At 33.7% G+C, this 19718-nt stretch overlaps 1 protein-coding gene across 1 annotated transcript in view; it reads right to left on the bottom strand.

Moving 5' to 3' along the window:
* The window catches only part of LOC110026318 (aminoacylase-1-like), a 17701-nt gene extending 1319 nt beyond the window's left edge, over positions 1 to 16382 (bottom strand). Inside the window, exons 1-3 of the mRNA XM_020727212.1 lie at positions 16374 to 16382; positions 10614 to 11441; positions 4081 to 4218 (exon numbers count right to left, since the gene is read on the bottom strand). Of these exons, the coding sequence (XP_020582871.1) occupies positions 4081 to 4218; positions 10614 to 11441; positions 16374 to 16382 (975 nt within the window). The remainder of the gene's footprint in view (positions 1 to 4080; positions 4219 to 10613; positions 11442 to 16373) is intronic.
* Positions 16383 to 19718: the final 3336 nt, after the last annotated feature.

Raw genomic sequence — 19718 nt, 5'->3', positions numbered from 1 at the left:
AGGTCTATTTCAGTGTTTCTTTGATGTTTAGGGTTTAGTTTTTGGATTGATTTGAGTTTGTAGAGCAGCCGGTTCCTTTTTTCACCTTATAAGGTTTTATCCTAAGGTATCAAGTGGTGCTTCGGCTGTCGCTTGGTCTCCAGGTTGCATTTATCCTTCCGATAACTTTTCTAGATATCTTTTCTCCCATCCATTCCTACATCGCTCCAACATCACCTTTATTGTTATTCTGCTGCTGCAGTCCAGAAAATAGGAAGCTGTTGTTTTCCAAGTCCAACCTGCTGCCGCCGCCCAGGGACAGCAATGGTATTGTTGTCTTTCCTTTCCTCCTTGTTGTTGCCACCAAGAAGAGCCTTCCTAAAACTTTACTTGCTTCCCTCCTTACTGCCACCACCCAGAACCGCCAGCCTCATATTCTTGCTCCTGCTGCTGCCCCAAACAGCGCTCCCATAACTGTTTGTGCTTGCAGCTTGCAGTCTGGACTCCTGGAAACAAATGTCTTGGTGTTTCCAACTTGCTAGCCGCCACCTCACCACCACCCAAGAGGTCCAAACCCTAACTAGAACCACCTACATGCTATTACCTAGTATTTTTCATTGTTATTTGCTTTCAGTGTGTTGTATTTTCAATTTCTAACTTCTATAAAATAATTAGTGGTTATGTTGTGTTTCTCCTTTATTTCTATACCAATTCCGGTATCATATGATTTCCTCAGTTAAGATCTCTAACAAACTAAAAATCACCCTACAAGACATGTATTTTATCTTTTTTGACAAAGTACAAATGTAGCCACTTATGTAGCCTAACGAGTTATCACAACGAGTTATCAAACCGAACCAAGAAATCAGTGAATAAGGTTGAAACTAAGAAAAAGATGAGGCATTGCAACACCTTTACTTTACTCTTTCAATTCATATAATCCCAAAGCTTCCCTCTATCTCGCCCCCTTTCTCTCTCTTCTCAATTCTCTCTTCTCTTCTGAAGTACTCTAGTCTGGGTGATCTGGTGGCATGATTGACGGATAATTTAGGATCCAACAGGTTCAATATTCCAAGGATTTTCATTTCCAATTCTCTGACATAGAAAGGCTGATTTGAAGTATAATCATGCCAACCTGGGTAGTTTTATTAAAACTTGTGATATCTAAAAGCAGCAAAATTTTAACTAGCTGGGAATCTACCAAACAAGTAATGTGATGCCATTTTTTTAATTTATGAATACTAGTAGGGTCGAAATTGGAGGATCTCTAAGAGATTTTTGTAAAAGTATCATTAGTGTCATTTCTCAATGCCCGGCACTAAACTTAGCGCCAACGTTTAATATCAATTCTCATTATCATTCTAATTCCCATAAACAAATTCACAAAAAGTTTAGGCTGAGTCAGTTCTATCACAACATTCCCAGCTTCAGACAGTGTGTTGTACAGAAGCTTACACTTAGATAATTAAATGGAAGTGTTAGGAATCCCGCAGGAAGAAAAGGAAAGCAACTTTAACCAAATATGATATATGTTGGACTGAGCAATTAAAAAGCTTGTTATGAAAAGTAGGAAGCAAGTGTGAAATAAACATTAATGTCATCGAGCGTTAATGACAGATAGACATTCAATTACAAAACTTATGCTAAAATTCTTGATAAGAATCCTGATGCGGTGTTTTCTAGTGAAGCATGTCTCAAAAGTAATACACCATGATATTAATATTTTGAGAAATTATTTGAAATGAATAATAGTATCGTGGATGAAAATGAAGGGAGTCAAGGGACCCAGAAAATTCTGAAATAATATTTTGAGAAATTATTCAATGAAAGTTAAACTGATGAATGCTTCCGGATAAATGAAAATTAGCACATATCATTAAGAGGATGGACAAGTTCACTTTAAATAAAATAAATAAAGAAGAAAACAATCATGATCAAATTGAAATATGAAGATCCACAAGAAATTGTTTGAAAGATTGGGTAAAATATTGTTTTAATGAAATCTAAAAGTAAAAATAAAGCTAAGCCATCGAAGCAACCTTTTTGATATTTAGCTTTGTGTTATTCATAGAAAAACTAATGAGAGTCGAACAATAAAATCATGAAAAGATGATAATTGGACATGTCGACAATAAAAGAATCATTATTAGAGAATCAAATTCATTTTATGTGATGAAGATTTAAGATGGAGAAGATTTTTATCCTAGAGTAAAAAATATGCTCAAGCATGATATGTAACATCAAGATCATCAGATGGCATTTTGATAACCATGGAAAGATATATGATCAAATACACATAAACGAAAAAAATCTATATATATATATATATATATAGTTAAGAGATTTTTACATATGGAGGCCCCAAATAATACTTATTACATGTAAAAACAAAAAAAATAAATTAATTTACGGGTGAAGATCTTCTGTTACGCCTGGCAGCGGATGACTTCGGCGCGGCTTCCCAGTGTGGCTTCCCCTCTCAGCCTGAAACCCTCGCCTACATCCTGCCCCTCCCGATTTCACCCAAATCTCCCATCTTTGCCCCAAACCCTCGCTTATCTCCCTTCCCCTCCTGGTTCCGCTCAAAACTATCGCTTTCGTGAACAAAGCATCACAATACAGTCGCCATTATAGATACCATCGAAACTCCCATCTTTCTCATTTACCGCTTGGCTCCTACTAGAAATCATTGCGGGAGGTAAGCTTGTCTGTGCCATTCTTCCTCTAAGCTCGTAGAATGTTGGCGAGGGTTTCAGGCTCCTACCAAGCTGGGAGGACACGCCGCTACAACCGAGAGGCATTTGGGGCAAAGATTTGGGAGAAATCAGGGGGGTAGTGATATAGGAAAAGGTTTTAGGATGAGAGGGGAGGCCATGCCGGGAAGCCACACCGAAGTTGTCCATTGGCGAGCGTAATAGAAACCTTCACCCGTAAATTTAATTTTGGGGGCCTTTACATGTAATAATTATTATTTAGGGACCTCCATATGTAAAAACCCGTATAGTTAAGAAGGAAAAATCTGCCAATAGCATGACAAAGTCACACACACACAGAATTTAAAAACCGAATAAATAGAAAAAAAACTAATTTCAATTCAATTACTCCATCATTTCCACATTTATTAAAATTTCCCTTTATGAAGTTGGCGTACTTTAAAAGCCTCAATGTTTGTGTCGAACATGTTAAGAACTACCACAAACTTGACATTTGTTCGACAAACTGATTTTTTTTTTTTTTTTCAAATTTTGATTTAGACACAAACATAGCTAGAAGATGTGATGAAATATACAATTTTTTTTTATAAAGTAGCTTTAAAAATTATATTTTTATGGATGATGGTGAAGATTTTATTGAAGAGTTGGGATTAGTAATGATGATGATTGTGATACCGAGTATGCTTTACTAATGAAACGTTAAAGTAATCATCTTTTCTTGGACATTTTGAAGATTTTTTCTTTTGATATTATGTGAAATAATGTAATATTGATAATTATAAAGTCATGCCTAATTATTAATGTTATAGTTAGTCTGTTATTCATAATAAAGTAGAACTGGAAAAATATGAAAATATAATTTTAATAAAGCCAACGCTTTTTAAATTTGTAATAGTTTTAAAAGAAAATAAGACATCAGATGTCTTCGTAATACATTTTATATTAATAATTTATAAAAAAAATTATGAACATGGCATGTCGTGCCCTACATTTTACGATGATGTTTTGCCCGCATGTCCATGTCGTTCGCATGTCCATGTCTCATGGTAACGTCCTCGCTTTATAGCATCCAAGCATCCAATATTTAATTTCCTTCAAACGAGTCAACAAAGACATAGGAAGGTTAGGAGTTGGTTGACCCAGCTAGAATAAATTTTGAAAAGGTATCATAGATCACCATTTATGGACATGAAAAGATTTAATCTTATGCAATAAAATGAAACAGAAATAGACTGCACCCATTAAAAACCAAACTTATATTCTGACATATTATTAATTATTTATTAGTGCCATATCATCAAAAATGACTTGTGGGCTTAGAAAAAAAAAATATAAGAAAACTAGCAATTGCAATAACATTTGATAAAACTACACCTTGATAGCTCACCTGGTAGGTCATGTTTCTTGAAATTGGGGCCCACTCTTCCTCTATCCTTTTTCTTAAAAAGTCAACACTCTCTGTTGGTGGAAGGCGTACATCAAACCCTGCCTCAGCTTCTGAAGGTTGCAAATTCATTACAAAACCCTGAAATTAATAAATTCGAAACTTTGTCTTATGGAATGCACAGATCAATTTGCAATCAGGGATATAGGGGACGAGGAATGTAACAATTTCATGAGCTAATATTTTTAAGAAAGGTTGATGATAAACTGATAAGCAATATTAACCAATTTTTTTATAAATCAAATTCAAACAAATTTCAATCTAAATATGCTAAAAATAAAAGGATAAAGGAAGTTGGAACAATTTTCTAGAGAGAGAAAGCTCGTAAACATACTTTTCATAAATATTTGCAACTTTTGATAGCTAGGCTCCATAGTTGCCTCAAAACTATTAATCAAAAATGCATATGGACATGGACAAAATAGAACAGAAAAAAGTATAAAACAGGCCAACGAAATAAAAAATACAAGATTATTTATTTAAAATATAAATAATTGGTAGAATTAGACTTTGTAGAAAAACATTTATATTAAATAGTTAGATTAAAAAAACATAGATCAATACAACAATTTTGAGGCAAAAGGAATATATTACTAAGAAAAAGAAAAAAGTGCTGATAAAAAAAAGCTCAAATAAGATATTGAATGTGAAAGAATGAAAATATTATTGTTTTATAATATAACCAACTCAGAGACTATGTCTATTTGAGGCGACTGCAGCTTTTTGCAAATGTGATTATAAAACTATAGTGAGAAAAACAACTCCCTAGAAAGCTATTATAGAAATTATAAATATTGTCTTTATGCAAAAAATCAGGCGGCAGATGGCTCACAACTAATACACTTTAACATAATTGGTTGGGAAAAAATAAATTTACGCCACCAAAAATTCTAAAAAGTAACAAAAAAACCAGTTCTCCGAACACAACTAATCATGGCAGTTCGCAATGTAATACAGACAGAAAACTGCCATAAACATTCCCGTAGAGTGCAACAGCTTATCAATTGAGTTCAAAAAAACAAGTGCTCAGTCTCATGCATGTCTTAAAGATTCGAATAAGTATTTTACTATATTTTGAAAAATAATAACTAGCCAATTCTATAATGAAATAATGAGCCCAGCAAAGCATCTTGATGTTTTAAGTGCATATAAGCTTACAATCAACAAGAATCACGATAGCCTTTTGGAAGTGAATTGATCAATAGCCTCTATAATACTTGCCAAGTGCTTATAGGTAAATTTATTTCCATTGATTTACTCATGAATTATAAATGTAAGATATTTTATGAATTGAAAAGAAATATTAGCACAACAGAAACAAAGATGATCAACCTTGAGATATGACATTTGCATGGAAGAAAAATAGAATTCTTCTTATGTTGTATTCCTTCTGAGGAAAAAATAATTTATGAAGAGCTCAAATAGAAAGCCAATCTATGGAACAAAGACTTCTTCAATCATCTTGAAGTGGTATTTAAATACTGTGGCCTTACATAAATCCATGTAGCCATTATTGAATAAAAGTTTTAAATGTTTAATCCATTATGCTAGATTCATCATCAAATGGCTCCCTGTTAACAAATTTGAGGAAAGATGATGTGAAATTCAAACTCTGTAGTCATCAAACATACAGATATTATATTGCGTCAATCATTTTGACTTTTCAAATTTGAAATTGTGGATTTAAATTTTTTATTCTTAACTTTGGGTTCAGTATGTTGAATTTACATTCATAATGAATGAGTTTATACATCCAAATTTTAGTTTAGTTATATTTTCATTTATATGACCAGTTTGTGTGTGTGTGTGTGTGTGTGTGTGTGGAAGATTTCTTTCAAGAGCCTTCTAGCAGGTGGGCCCTCTGGCTAAGTGTCTAAAAAGACGAGTATAGTTGCACTTCTATTAGAATCATTATTTCTTTTCTAAAGTATAATTCATATTGTTATGGAATTGAGCAAAAATTGTTAGGCATTATGAGCCCTCCATCTTGAAATTGCAAAAAAACAAGTAACAGATGGAAACAAGCAATCATTAATGTGCAAAAGAAGGGGGACAAGTTTCTAGTTGCAAAAAAAAATAAAGATTATGTCTATCTGGTTGACAAAAGGAGTCATGTCGAGATCCCTGATAAATCTAATCTCATATTGACAAGGGGCTTGGTGGGTGGCTGAACCGGCCCCAACCAGTCCAGCCGGAGAGGGTTCGGTCCAACCAGAGGCAGAACCGGCCCCCTTTCCCTTTTTCATTGGGTGGCAATTTATTCCTTCCTTCCTGTTTTCGTTTCCCATCTATGCATTTTATATTTATATATTGTTTCTCTGTTTAAAGATGTTTTGTGAGTTTGATTTCATATTTCTGTCAAGGACAGCCGTCGGTGTCCTCTTTTCCCTTTCCAGGGTTGTATCCTAGGACAAGCGGTGATCCCGTTGTATCTCGCTCCAAGGTGACGGTTATCTTAGACATTTCCCTCCTTTGCATCCTCCCTTCCACCGCCGCCGCAGAACTTGCTGCACCCCTGAATCTTCCTTATTGACACCTACAACCAGCATCCCACCTATTCCAGCCACCAGCTGCTCAACCAGCCACTATATTCTCTGTCGCCCAAATAGGAAACTACATGTTGCACCGACAGCCACCACACAAGCCTCCTGCTGCCGCATTCTTTCCCTCCCACACCAGCTACAACTATTACTCCTCAGCCCCCTTCCAACATACCGTTTATTCCCTCCCAGCCTTCCTACTGCCACCTTGCCACCCCCAACTCTCTCGATATCATTCCAGCCCCCCTAGCACCCCAACCCTCGCACCTCTACAGCCAACCTGTACCACAACCTTCCCAAGCATCCACTCTTGTCTTCAACTAGAAAACCAACTTGCTCCCTTCCAACCGGCCACCACCTCTCGCACTGTCGTTCTAGCCCGAGTGTATTGTTTGTGTTGTTGTCATTTATTTCCTGTGTTGTCTCATCCTTCTGTTATTTCAAGCGTTGTTTGTAATTCCTTTTTGAATTTCAGCAATAACATTCATGTTTTTTATAGTAGTTTGGGTTTTTTAACACTAGTATCACACATTGGTTGACAACATCCACCATGTTGATAACCCCTGAAAGTTGTTCTAGTACAAATGGATAACAAATTTTACGCTTGCAATATCATTGTATACTCATCAAAAATATTATTTATTATTAAAATAGATTTATAAGTTATTAGGAAATTTATTTACTTATTTCTAGCGCCCAACGATTAGGCAAGAACCCTTTGTGGCACCAAGCACCTTTTATGTTAGTAAGCTATATTATCTTAAAAGTGCCTAGCTCATTACAATATAATAACTTTCTTTGCACATGAAATTTCAATTATTCGTTTGAATTAAGTAATATTTAATTTCTTGTTAGCAAATTCTATTAAAAAGCTTAGATCTTATAATTAAATTTTAGTTACAGCCATTTTCTACTTTCACCGAAGATAGAAAATAGTTGTTGAGATTAATAAACAGCTTTCTCACAATATTTGTAAGTTGTCATATGAGTTGATTGCATAAAAATTTGCAGAGTCAATTGAACCTACCTCACACAGTCTATACTTTTTCTAGGTTACATTACAGAAACAAAAAATAAAAAATTTAAAAAAAAATAACTGTTACAAAACTACAAAATGAATTGATTCACTTGCATATGAGCCCTTTATCTGCTCTAAAACCACTACAAGACAAATAAATTATTTACTAATAGATAAGGAGTAGCTAGTGCAGCAAAATTAGAATAATGATTGCGGATTTCAGAATAATCAATAACATAATTCTTGATCATAAGATGTATATGCAAACTTCCATTCTTTACTATTTTGAAACCTAAATGAATTTTTTTTAAGTTTCCATTAATTAAGATTACCTCCTACAATTTTATTTTTAGTGTACTGCACAAGGACCCACTTGAGCAAGTGGCTGAATGGATGGTTGCCACTTATATTGATTTTTTTCTATTTTGTTTCTTAGCAGAACTTTAAGGGCAGGTCACTGAGTGGGGGAATATTGCTGTAAATCCTCAACATTAGCCAATTTGTTAGAATCTGTAGAATTTTGTCGGTTGAAATTAGTTGAGTGAGCTTCGTATTAGATAAACACTTCTAATTAGGGAGGATGGAAATTAGTAATAAAGTGAATAAATTTCCGCTCTTATCAATTCTATTTTTCTTTTTTAATTTCTAAAGACATCACATATTATGTTACGTTTGTTAGGTTACATAAAAAAAAAAAACCAGCCTAGAGTGCACAATGAAATGGAGTAATCCACTTCAATATGAAGCCTTTATCTACTCGAGAAACATTGCAGAACAAATCATTATTTACTAGTGGAGATTAGTATACTATGTAGCAAGGTTAATCTGATATCTTTCTACCAAAACTCAAGTAAGAATGAAAGCGCATAAAAAAGATAGTCTATCAAGCTCAAAATTCAAAGGAAACAAGAATTGCAGAACAAGTGGAAGCAAATGCAGGACTTCTTCAACAGAATTAGGAATCCTCAAGATATTAGGTACATCAGATGGTGCCACCGTATATGTCGGTAAGCACTTGCATTAAAAACTTTTGATCATTATCAATGAAGCAGAAAAACTTAAGCATGAAAAAATAACCAGCACAAATGTTGACTATCGCTATTTGCACGATTGCAAAAATACCAATTAGTAAAAATTGCGCAAAATAATCTCTTGAAATTTCTTACCAAATATATTTATTTCCAAATATATTTCTTACTTAATATATTTGATATGATATATATGTGATATTTGCTACCAAATATATTAGTTTCCAAGTATGACTTGCTTAATGTATCTGATACCAAATATATTTCTACCAAATATGTTCTTTTGTAACTCTATAAATACCCATGACATAGCATGGGTGAGTGAGAAGTGATGAATTTAGTAAGAAATTGAGAAATTTTGTATTTGGCTTAATAGCCGATTCCCTTTTTTATTAGTGAATTTTTTTGCTTTGGCTCTCCCTTACTTTTTTTCCGATTTACATGATTTTCCACATAAATTTTGTCTTTTGTTTGTATAATTAAGCTTACTTGACGAAGATTGGTGTTATATTTTAACAAGTGGTATCAGAACTTACAGTCTCTTCTTCCTCTTCCACTACGCTGGTCAATTTTAAGATTGATCTTGTTCAACATCGATTTTATTTGTGAAATTGATCGCATTATTATCTTTGTCTTCTCAATGAGAACCACAATGAAGTACGACATTCAGAAGCTAAAATGGTCTACTTGTTTTGCTCCGTAGCAAATCACAATAAGAAATATCTTGGTTCAGTTGGATCGAGAAGACACATTTATTCGGCATTGATCACATACCAAGAAAATTATCTACTGCAATAGAAGCAATTAGGTTGAGAGGTTTATACGGAGAGTTCAACGAGGAGACTAGTAAGGTGATTGCCTTTTGTGATAGTTAAAGGGCAAAATTTAGCACTTTGGAGAATTCGTCGAGATGTCGAATGAGCTTCTTCTAGAAGGATGAACTCAACTCCAAGGCGAGGCGACAATCTCGGGAGTGTTTCCTGCATTTATTTGAAGAAAATATAAAAAATTCATATTTTTCACATAAAATCAAGCACTTGCTTACTAGCAACCAAGTTCAAGAATTGATTGGACTTGATCGTTGTTGGCCAAGGGTTTGTGAAGAGCGGAATGAAACTTGGAGCTTCACTTTCGAATCTGTTCTTTTGTAACTCTATAATTATCCATAACATGTCATGGGTGAGTGAGAGGTGAGGTATGAAGTAAGAATTTGAGAAGTATTGTATTTGGCTTAATCACCAACCACCTTTTTTATTTTGTTCCGGCTCTCCCGTGATTTTTTCCCGTTTATGAGATTTTTCACATAAATTTTGTGTCTTCAATTTGTATGTTCGATCTTACTTGACGATGATTGGTGTTATTTTCTTAACAAATTGATATATTGGTACTTTTGTAATCATAACCGTTTGCTAAAAAATTAAATAACAAAACCCTTTTGGTCAATGAGATATTTCCTAGCATTTACTTAAAGGGTTCTCAAAGAAGCATGCACTCATGATCACCTGAAAAAATAGAACTAGAATGGCGTTCAGAACCGCATCATTTGTTACAGCAATAGCCCGGATAATGGCTAGGTGATCGGTTAATTTAGGTTCACTTTATCAAAGGAATGCAGCGAATAAAATTTGTGATACACGCATATGAGTCCCACGGGTCTAATTTCTATATTTAGAATGTGTCTCAACAGAACAATATTGCGAAAACAGCAAGCAACTTTGCATAATTGAGGCCATTTTGAGATGCCAGGGAGCAAATTCTCACAAACAAACAAATTTTGAGTGAACTTATTGAGAAACTTACCGCATCACAAGCATAGTGTTTCTTAAAGACATGATTAAATGACTGTTCTGAAAAATAATGGGAAAAAGAAAGTTGTTTTAAATAACTAACAGTAGGAGTTGGCGTGCCCGCTTTGAGGTACACAGGATTCACCGAGATGACCTCGGAACCGGCCCTGATACCAGCCTTGACTAAATCAAACTGGATTTCCCTGAATCGAGCAACAGTCTCCACGCATTCCATCAGATTCTCCACTGCAGAGCTATCATGCATTTTCGATCCGTGACCGGGCGCACCCACCGCATTAACGATTAGCGACCATGGTAAGCGATCGGCATAGAAGACTCTGAATTCATCCGTAAGCGAGGCCTGGCCCTCATCGAGCACAAAGCCAACATTGAGCATCCTAAACTTCTCGGAGGCAACAAACTTTTCATTTCCATCTGAGCCGCCGATCTCCTCATCGGGGACGAGAGAAACGTGGATAGACCGGAGAGGAGAAAAGCCGCGAGCTTTGAGGTTGCGGAGGGCCTCGAGATACTGGATTGCGATGGATTTGTCATCCTGGGCACCGCGGGCAAATATACGGCCATCGGAGTCGCGGTAGGCGGAGAAAGGTGGGTGAATCCAGTGCGCGGGGTCGGCGGGGACGGAATCGATGTGGGAATTGAGCAGGAGGGAAGGGAGGGATGGATCTGAGCCGGTCCAGGTGAGGATGAGGACGGGTTTTCCTGGCTTGAACTCTATGGTTAGGGTTTCGAGGCCAATAGAGCGAGCCTGGGTGGAAAGGAAGGAGACCGCACCGGCGTAGTCGGGGTTCGGGTGGGCGGTCTGAATGCGGAGGTATTGCTGGAAGCGCTCGATTCTAGCTTCTTCATCTTCCGATGGGAGGAAACGTGGAAGCCTGCTGCGACGGTGGAGAGTGACATAATTCGGGTACTGATGAAAATTTTAGGCCATGTATTCACGATAGAATTCGATTTTTTGTTCTTTAAAGGAATTATATAATACAAATCCAATATCCAAATGGCTCTCGTGATTCGAGCTTTAGGATTAAGACAGTAGCACAGTTCTTGATTTTTCTTTGCGCTTGAAAAAACTCTTATCTTCTTTCTTCTTCTTTTTTTCTTCTAAATGGTGTTTCATGGAGTTTTATGCGGCATTTTTTCATGGAATCTTCATTTCCCCTATAAATTCTAGTTCTTATCCATCATTTCTTCGCCCATTTCCAGCTCTCAATCGGAAAAGTATAGCTTTTTCACATCTTAATCGTTTTTCTAATTTCAATTTGTCATTTGTTTCCAATTCATAATATATGATTTCTTTATCTGAACTTGAAGTAAAAAGAAAAAAAAAAATCAAATCCGTTGAACTTAGCCTTCATTGATTATGCTCTAAAGAAGAGGTTATTCTATGGTCTAGTAATAAAATGTGAAAATTGAAAGATGATGTTTATCTTCTATCTCTTATAGAAAGTTTTTTTTTTTTTTTTTTTTTTAAATTTTAGTTGTGCAAAGGATTTGGAAATTATTTTTAATGGTTGTTTTTTGCTCATCTATAGAAAATATGGTCTCAAGATTTTAGGTCGGTTAAACAAAATTTTAGAGAAGTTCCTATTTGGGTGAAATTCTAACATATCTTTGTATTGTCGGAATGAAGTTTGTATTTCTAAAATTGTGAGCAAAATTAGCATTTCATTAGTAGTTGATTCTTTAATGACTAAAGGCGTCTGACTTTCTTTTGCAAAAGTTAATATTCAAATTGATAACAATTCTTATCACCCATATTTTATTTCTCTTTATATAAATGTGCAAAAAAAAAAATTCCTTGTGTTATTTTGATGGAAAACAAATCCTTGTAAACACATGTTTCACATTTGCTCGTAATTTTCAATATTGTACTATATCTAATAACCATCAATTTGGAGCTACTTTACCAATGTTTAAGGTATGAATAGTAACAATAATACTGATACTAAATAATTTCAAAAATTTTTGAGTAAATCTCCTCTTCTCATTTCTGTTACAATACATGTTAATAATATTAGTATTGGTCTTGCACATGATATATACTAATGTTCTTGTTGACATATCTTCTAGTTATAATGATGTGAATGAGAATATTGATGAAATTCATTCTGTGATTTCTAATGTTAATCCTAAAGATTATGTTAGCTTTAGAGGCAACATGATTTCTCATGCCACCTCTAAAGTTCAAAATTATTTGATTACAAGTAATGAGCTTAATATTATTGTTGGTATAAATATTTTCGTTTTAAAAGATTGTTCTATTTTTAATAATGTTATTGGCTCTGTTATTATTGTGGATGACACAAGTGACATTAAAATATGTTTTTTAGTACTTCTAATGCCAATATCATTACAAATAACTATAATTTTGTGTTTTCTTCTATTCATGTACCCTCCTCTTAAAGGGCATAGAAAGGGAAGTTTAAAGTTGGTAATAAGGCATGTTAGGTTTTCTTTTTCTTTTTATTTTAGTTGTTTTTTTTTTATCTTTTTGATTTATGTTATATCCAAATGTTTTGGCTTAAAATGTTAGTGGGTTTAATAATGATGCATCGGTTATTGATTGTAAGAAATTTTTGTATAAAAATCGAGCACATATGTGTGATCTTATTGAAACAAAGTTGTTGCTCTCTTCTATTTCTGATAATTACATTGCTAAGTAGTTTAATCCTTTTTTTCTGATCAAGGAAACGTGCATAAATTTGACTTAGACGGTTGTGGGAGCTTTTAAATTAAATGGAATTGTGGTATTCTTTCTTTCAAAACTTTAGATGTTAAAACACAATACATTTATAGACATGTCATTTTCTCTCATTCATTTAAATTTTTTATCACATTTAATTATGCTAAAATAGTGTTTTGGTCTGGAATTTTTTGTGAGAATATATTTTCTTACTTTCTAATATTATTAATAAGCCATATATCATTTTAGGTGATTTCAATTGTAATCTTAGAGTTAATGAAAAGATAGATTGTCTCTCACCTATCCTTAGTAATTATTTGTTCTTAATAATTATATTCTTAATTATAATCATATAGAATAACAAATTATCGGTCATAATTTTAATTGGCTCAATGATCTACTTGATAATCTTATAAGCCATCTTTTAGACAGAGCTTTTTACGATACTTTTCAATTAATCTTTTCCCTTTTATTTTTTCAAAGTTTTCAATATTTTCACATTTGATCACTCTGATATTTTAATTCATTTAGGAAATACATGTAATCCAAGGCATGAAATTTTATATAAAAATTAGTAGTATTGTTGCTCTGGTTTCTTTGAAATTATTAATGATGTTTAGTATATTAATGTTAAAGTGATCCTTTATATTTTCGATTTATAATAAACTCAATAATATTAAAAATTCTTAATGAGTTGAAAATTATATAAATCCAAATATATTTCAAATTATATTTGACATTTGAAAAAAATGTGTTATTATGAAATGCTTGTATACCAATCCTCTTTGCAGAGATTAGCTTAATCAAGCTTTTATTATCAAAAGTGACCTTCATAATATTTTTTTCTTGCAATTATAAATGGGCAAAGTAAAGAGCTAAAATTGACTGATTATCTAATGATGAATATAATATTAAATTTATTTATTAAAAGTCTAGAATTAGAAATAATTCTAATTTTATAAAATAAATTATTGTAAAGAATAGTTATTTGCAGCATTAGAAGGATATTGCTCAAGGAGTCGTCTCTTTTTTTACTTTTCTTTTTAACAATCATATTGGTGTTTCTTATATGGTTTTTTATTACATTCTTGTTAGTAAAATTATTACTTTTTTGATAGAGTGGATTTAAGTTTTAATTATGAAGTTTACTCATGATGATTTTAAGATTTAGTGTTTAGGGTTTATGGTTTATATGATTTTAATTACTTTTTTATGGTAGAAGATTTTATCCCAAAATAGATCATAAAAGAATATTGATATAATGAACAAAAGTTTTCTCTTTGATAGATTGGTTAAATTAGGATTCTCTAGTACTATTATTTGTTAGATTAAGACATGTAATGCTGATGTTTTTTTTTTAAGTTCTTGTTAATGGTGAAATTAATTATTATTTTTCTTCTCCTTTGAGTTTGCACAGGATTGTTCTTTCTCACCTTATTTGTTTGTCATAGTTATGGATGCTCTTTCTTCTAAGTTAGATGCTTTGAATCTATTTTATGTGCAGTATAGCTTTAATAAAGTTAACAATCTTATTTATGTTAAGGATATTTTGATATCTAAAAATGTTAATAAATCTCATTTGATTGATATCCTGAATAATATTAATATTGCCTCTAATATACTATTTGATTCTCTAAACTGGTTATTTATTTCTCTAAAGTTGTAGATTATACTCTTCGACATAATTTATATGTGTTAGTGGCTTTATTATTATACCTTTGCCTTGGACTTATTTATCATTAAGAGTTTAAAGCTTAACATGGACGAATGTCATAAAAATTTTGACAAACTTAGAATTTTGTTGGTTGGTTGGAAGTAGAAAAGTTTATTCATCACTGGTCATTTTTTCTAATTACACCATTAATGTTATATTTATTATTGGTTTTGTTCCACTGCTTGACACAAATGCATTAGGAAAAGAATTAGCACTATGGTTAGTAATTTTTTTTTGGCATAATTATAATGAAAAAATCTCATTATTATTTTATATAAATCTTTGAGATGTCTAGTTGTTCCTTTCCTAGATAATATTAATTTTATGTGTAAATATATAATTTCCTTGAGACATTTTAATTATAATTTTTTATTAGTTAATTGGTGTAGGGATCATTAAGGGTCTATTTGGATCAAACATGGATCCACAACTTTGCCATTTTGGAAATACCTTGTGAACATTGCATTCAATATTAGGAGATGTCTTTCATTTATAATAAATAACAATAGGGATCGTTTCTTTTTCTATGATCTTTAGATTAAAGGTCATTTTTTATTTAAGATTTTTAGAATTTTAGTATTTAATTTATTTTAATTCACAAGCAATATCAAAGTTGAAGATGTTTTAGTTAATTGTAATTGATGTTTTCCTCAACATGGGGATGCATTTAATCACTTTTTCACCTTTTTTACAACATCATTGTTGTTGTAGGTGACAAAATGAATTGTTTTTTTAAAGAAAAATACTTTTATCCTGATAACACTTTTTATTAGTCTATTTTCACAAAAAAAGAATTATTTATGATTCAAATAGATTAATTTGTGTTGAAATATCTAATTTAAATTACAGAATTTATTGTCTTTCCTGTTAAGATTTATAATAGGAAATAATTTATACTTACTTATGAGAAATAAATTCTTTCCTTAATATAAGAAGATATTTTATTTCCTAAAAATTATTTTCTTTGATTAGGAATTATTTGTTTTCCTATTTTATGTTATATTTTTTATATCTCTTAATAATTAATATGAATTGATTATTGAAAATATTATGTGCTATATCTTTCCTTTCATATCATTTTTTTTATTATTTTTCTTATTATAGGAAGCGTGTAAGAGTTATTTTTACCCATGTTCATATCAATGAAACAATATAGTATTCCACAGTATCCCGCAATATTCTGAATTTCAACATGGTATCAGAGCCTAATTTTGTACTCTAGCCACCGGCCCTCCTTTGAGAATTGTCGGGCTCCCTTCCTGCCATCCTCTATGCAGGAAGGGAGGGGAATAATGAGTTTTTCTCAATCGAGAAAGGCGATTGTGGAGGAAAATGGGATTTTGGCGGCATTAACTCCATCTTCCAATTCGACGTCAACTCGAAGACTCCATGGGGGAGGTCCATTCGGACCCCAATCTCAACTTCGATCATTCGTATCCTCCTACCAAGACCATGTTCGTCCCTGATTGAGACTGCCTCTGCCCGACTTCTTTTGGCTAATGGCTCGACTCGCTCTCTCACTCAAGTCGTCGAGCATCTGATCTTCTCGGTAGAAAAGATGACAAATATTTATCCTAATTTGTCGCTCCCCAAATCTCCTGCGCCGTCCATTTCCATCTCCACCGGAGAGGAGCCGACTGTGCTTATGGTATTGTGGAAATCTCTTCTATTCAACTGCAGCGGCTTCACCGTCTATGATTCCATGGGTAACCCCCTTTATCGCGTCGACAACTATTCCTTATCCAGCCTTAATGAAATTGTTCTCATGGACACCATCAGCAAACCTCTCTACACCATCCGTCGAAAGTGATTTACTATAACAAATCAATGGAACATCTACAAGGGGAAGCAGTAGCGGCGCCGAGGCTGATCTTCTTGGCGAGGAAGCATGTTGTGCTTGTCTGATCCAAATCACCGGCGAATGATCCCCAAAGGTCCGGTCTGGTTTCGCAAACATCTGGTCAGGCTCAACCGCCAATTCAAACTCAAGTCATCTATTTCTCCTGCAGTATTTTTTCATCCCCGCCCAAGCGTCAGGGGGAGCTGCGTTTCCAACGGGACCTTTTCCGAGCAGCCATCAGAATCGGAAACCTCTCTACATTCTTCTCTGCATCCGACAATTACTATAGCTTCTGTTGCACCTCGCTTTTACCTTATGTAGGCGCCGTCAGTCGTCCGAGTCAATTTCTACAATCTTTGTTGTGCCTCAATTTTTTTCCCTGTGTAGGTGTCTAGTTCACTACACCATTGCAATTTCAACGGTTTTCCCTGCGCAGACATTTAGGCAACTGCAGTCATGTATTTTCAACAAACAACGAGCATTATTTTCTCTTACTAATAGAAATTTTGGTTCGCCAATGGGATTTGTTTTTTCTCTCAAGTGCAAATCACGAAAGATCTCCAGTTGAAATCTCAGTTTTCACTCTCTGGTCGAAACCGTGTCCCCCGCAGAATCGCACAGAGCATTAATTTCCTTGTGGGCTCTCCCATGATCGTTTTCCCTGCTGTTTTTTTTCAGTAGCAGATCTTTCCTGTGGGATCTCTTAGCTGTCGGACCTCCCGATTTCCTTTCAGGACTGTCAATGCACCTACCTACAACGGGACCTATCCCTTGATGGTTTTTTCCGCCACTGGAACTCCCTCATGTAGTCCTTCATGCCGGTAAAATTCCCTCCTGCGGCCTTTCCTGCCGCCAGAACTTCCTGTGGACATATTTGTTGCCAACTGGACCTCTGGGCTTACTCCTGCAGCCGATTCTCTCCCCTGCAGCCTTTCCTACCGTCAAACCTTCCTCTTGCAGCTTTTCTCGTCGTCAGATCTACCTCAACAAATTTTTCCTTGCATATTTTGGTCAACTCTTCCCAAGGAAAGCACTGCAATTTTCTGCAGCATTATTGCAGCCTTCCCAGTGCACTATAGTTTTCCTGAGCACGTCGTTGGCCCTCTGCAGCTTTCCTGCAACCTCCCTACAGCCTCTTTGCAGCTTTCTTGCAACTTCTCTGCAGCCTTCTTGCAGCTTTCATGCATTTATCAGTCAACCGGTGACTTACAAATTTATCAATGTCTTGAAATAGAGCTTAGCCCTCGTCCAGGCCACTCTCATGCTTCAGCCACTCTCAGACTTCGACACTCTCGGGCTTCGGCATTCTCGGCTCCTAAGCTCTCAGGCTTCAACACTCTTAGGCTTCAACACTCTTAGGCTTCGACACTCTTAAGCTTTGGCATTCTCGGCTTCGACACTTACGGTTTGAAGATTATTAGAATTTCGTGTTAGCAAATTGATGCTACATGTCCGGTCAGCATACTGCAGTCGATGTTTTCAAATTCAAATTGAATATGGTTTTCAACCATGTTCAACTTGAGGGGGAGTGTTGAAATATCTAATTTAAATTACATAATTTATTGTCTTTCTTGTTAAGACTTATAATAGGAAATAATTTATTCCTAGTTATGAGGAATACATTCTTTCCTTAATATAAGGAGATATTTCTTTTCCTAATATTTATTTCCTTTGATTGAGAATCATTTGTTTTCCTATTTTATGTTATTTTATATCTCTTAATAATTAATATGAATTGATTATTAAAGATATTAGGTGATATATATTTCCTTTCATATCATTTCTTTTTTATTATTTTTCTTATCATAAGAAGCGTGTAAGAGTTATTTATACTCCCGTTCATATCAATGAAACAATATAGTATTCCACAGTATCCCGCATTATTCTGAATTTCAACAATTTGATATAAATATTATTCAATTAATTCGGTTTTGCATACTTTGAGAATCTTTAACGAAGGTTTTAATACTCGTGAGATTCTTATTTCCAAGGGTATTAATGTTTATCCTAATTATGTTATTAGGCTTAATGAGTTTGAGACTTATAATCATTTATTTTTTGAATATTATTTCTGTCGTAATTTGTTGAAAATTGGTGTCCCTAATGGGGGTTTCTTTTTTGTTTCTAGTAATTTTCATCAATTTTTTTTAATACGCGGGCGGTATTAATTATCAAATTTACAAAAGATTCTTCTTGTTAGCTATTCCAGTTATTGCTTATTGGATTTGGTTTGAAAGAAATTGAAGAAATTTCAATAGGTCTATTACTCACATTAAGGTTATTGCTAGAAATATTCATTAGCTTATTAAAATGAAATACAAAAAAAGTGAAATTTTAAGAATGTGATACCTAATTTTATTAGGGTTTTTTATAATTTGTAATTCATTTTTCTCTCTATTTGTTTTGTTTATTTGTTTTTTATTTGAATTTATTTGCCTTCACTTCTTTATGGTACCTTATTGTAGTCTTTTTTCTGTGTTAGCCTGATATTTTAAAGATTTTTTTTTTTTTTTTGCATGATTATATTTTCTTCTTTTATTTTTGAGTGGTTTTTTCTTTGTTTGATTGATTGGCGTATGTTAGTGGCTCTTGTTGTGTGGATGTTGTTTATGCATCTCAATCTTTTTGGTTAAGTTTTATTTATAGTAATTATTTTTACATATTTATCTTTGCTTATCTTTTAGCTTTATTTCCTTCGTTCTTTAACTTATCTTTGTGTCTCAGAAGTTCAATTGTGATATCTTATTTATTTATTTATTTTTGGAAAAAATTGAGTTAAGTTGTGTTTAATTTTAAAATAAGTGTATTATATCAATTTATTAATTATTTATAAATTACATATATTTAAAATAAAAGGTAGACAATATAATAATCAGTTCGACACCCAATTCGCGACCCAGCCGCCCCGCCCTCCCCTCAAATTCCCAAATCATGGCCGCTTTGAAGGTGA

Source organism: Phalaenopsis equestris, unplaced genomic scaffold, assembly GCF_001263595.1.
Source record: "Phalaenopsis equestris unplaced genomic scaffold, ASM126359v1 Scaffold000364, whole genome shotgun sequence".
NCBI lineage: Eukaryota > Viridiplantae > Streptophyta > Magnoliopsida > Asparagales > Orchidaceae > Phalaenopsis > Phalaenopsis equestris.
The sequence above is the reverse complement of the archived record's forward strand: the minus strand, read 5'-3'. Positions and strand labels throughout refer to the sequence as shown.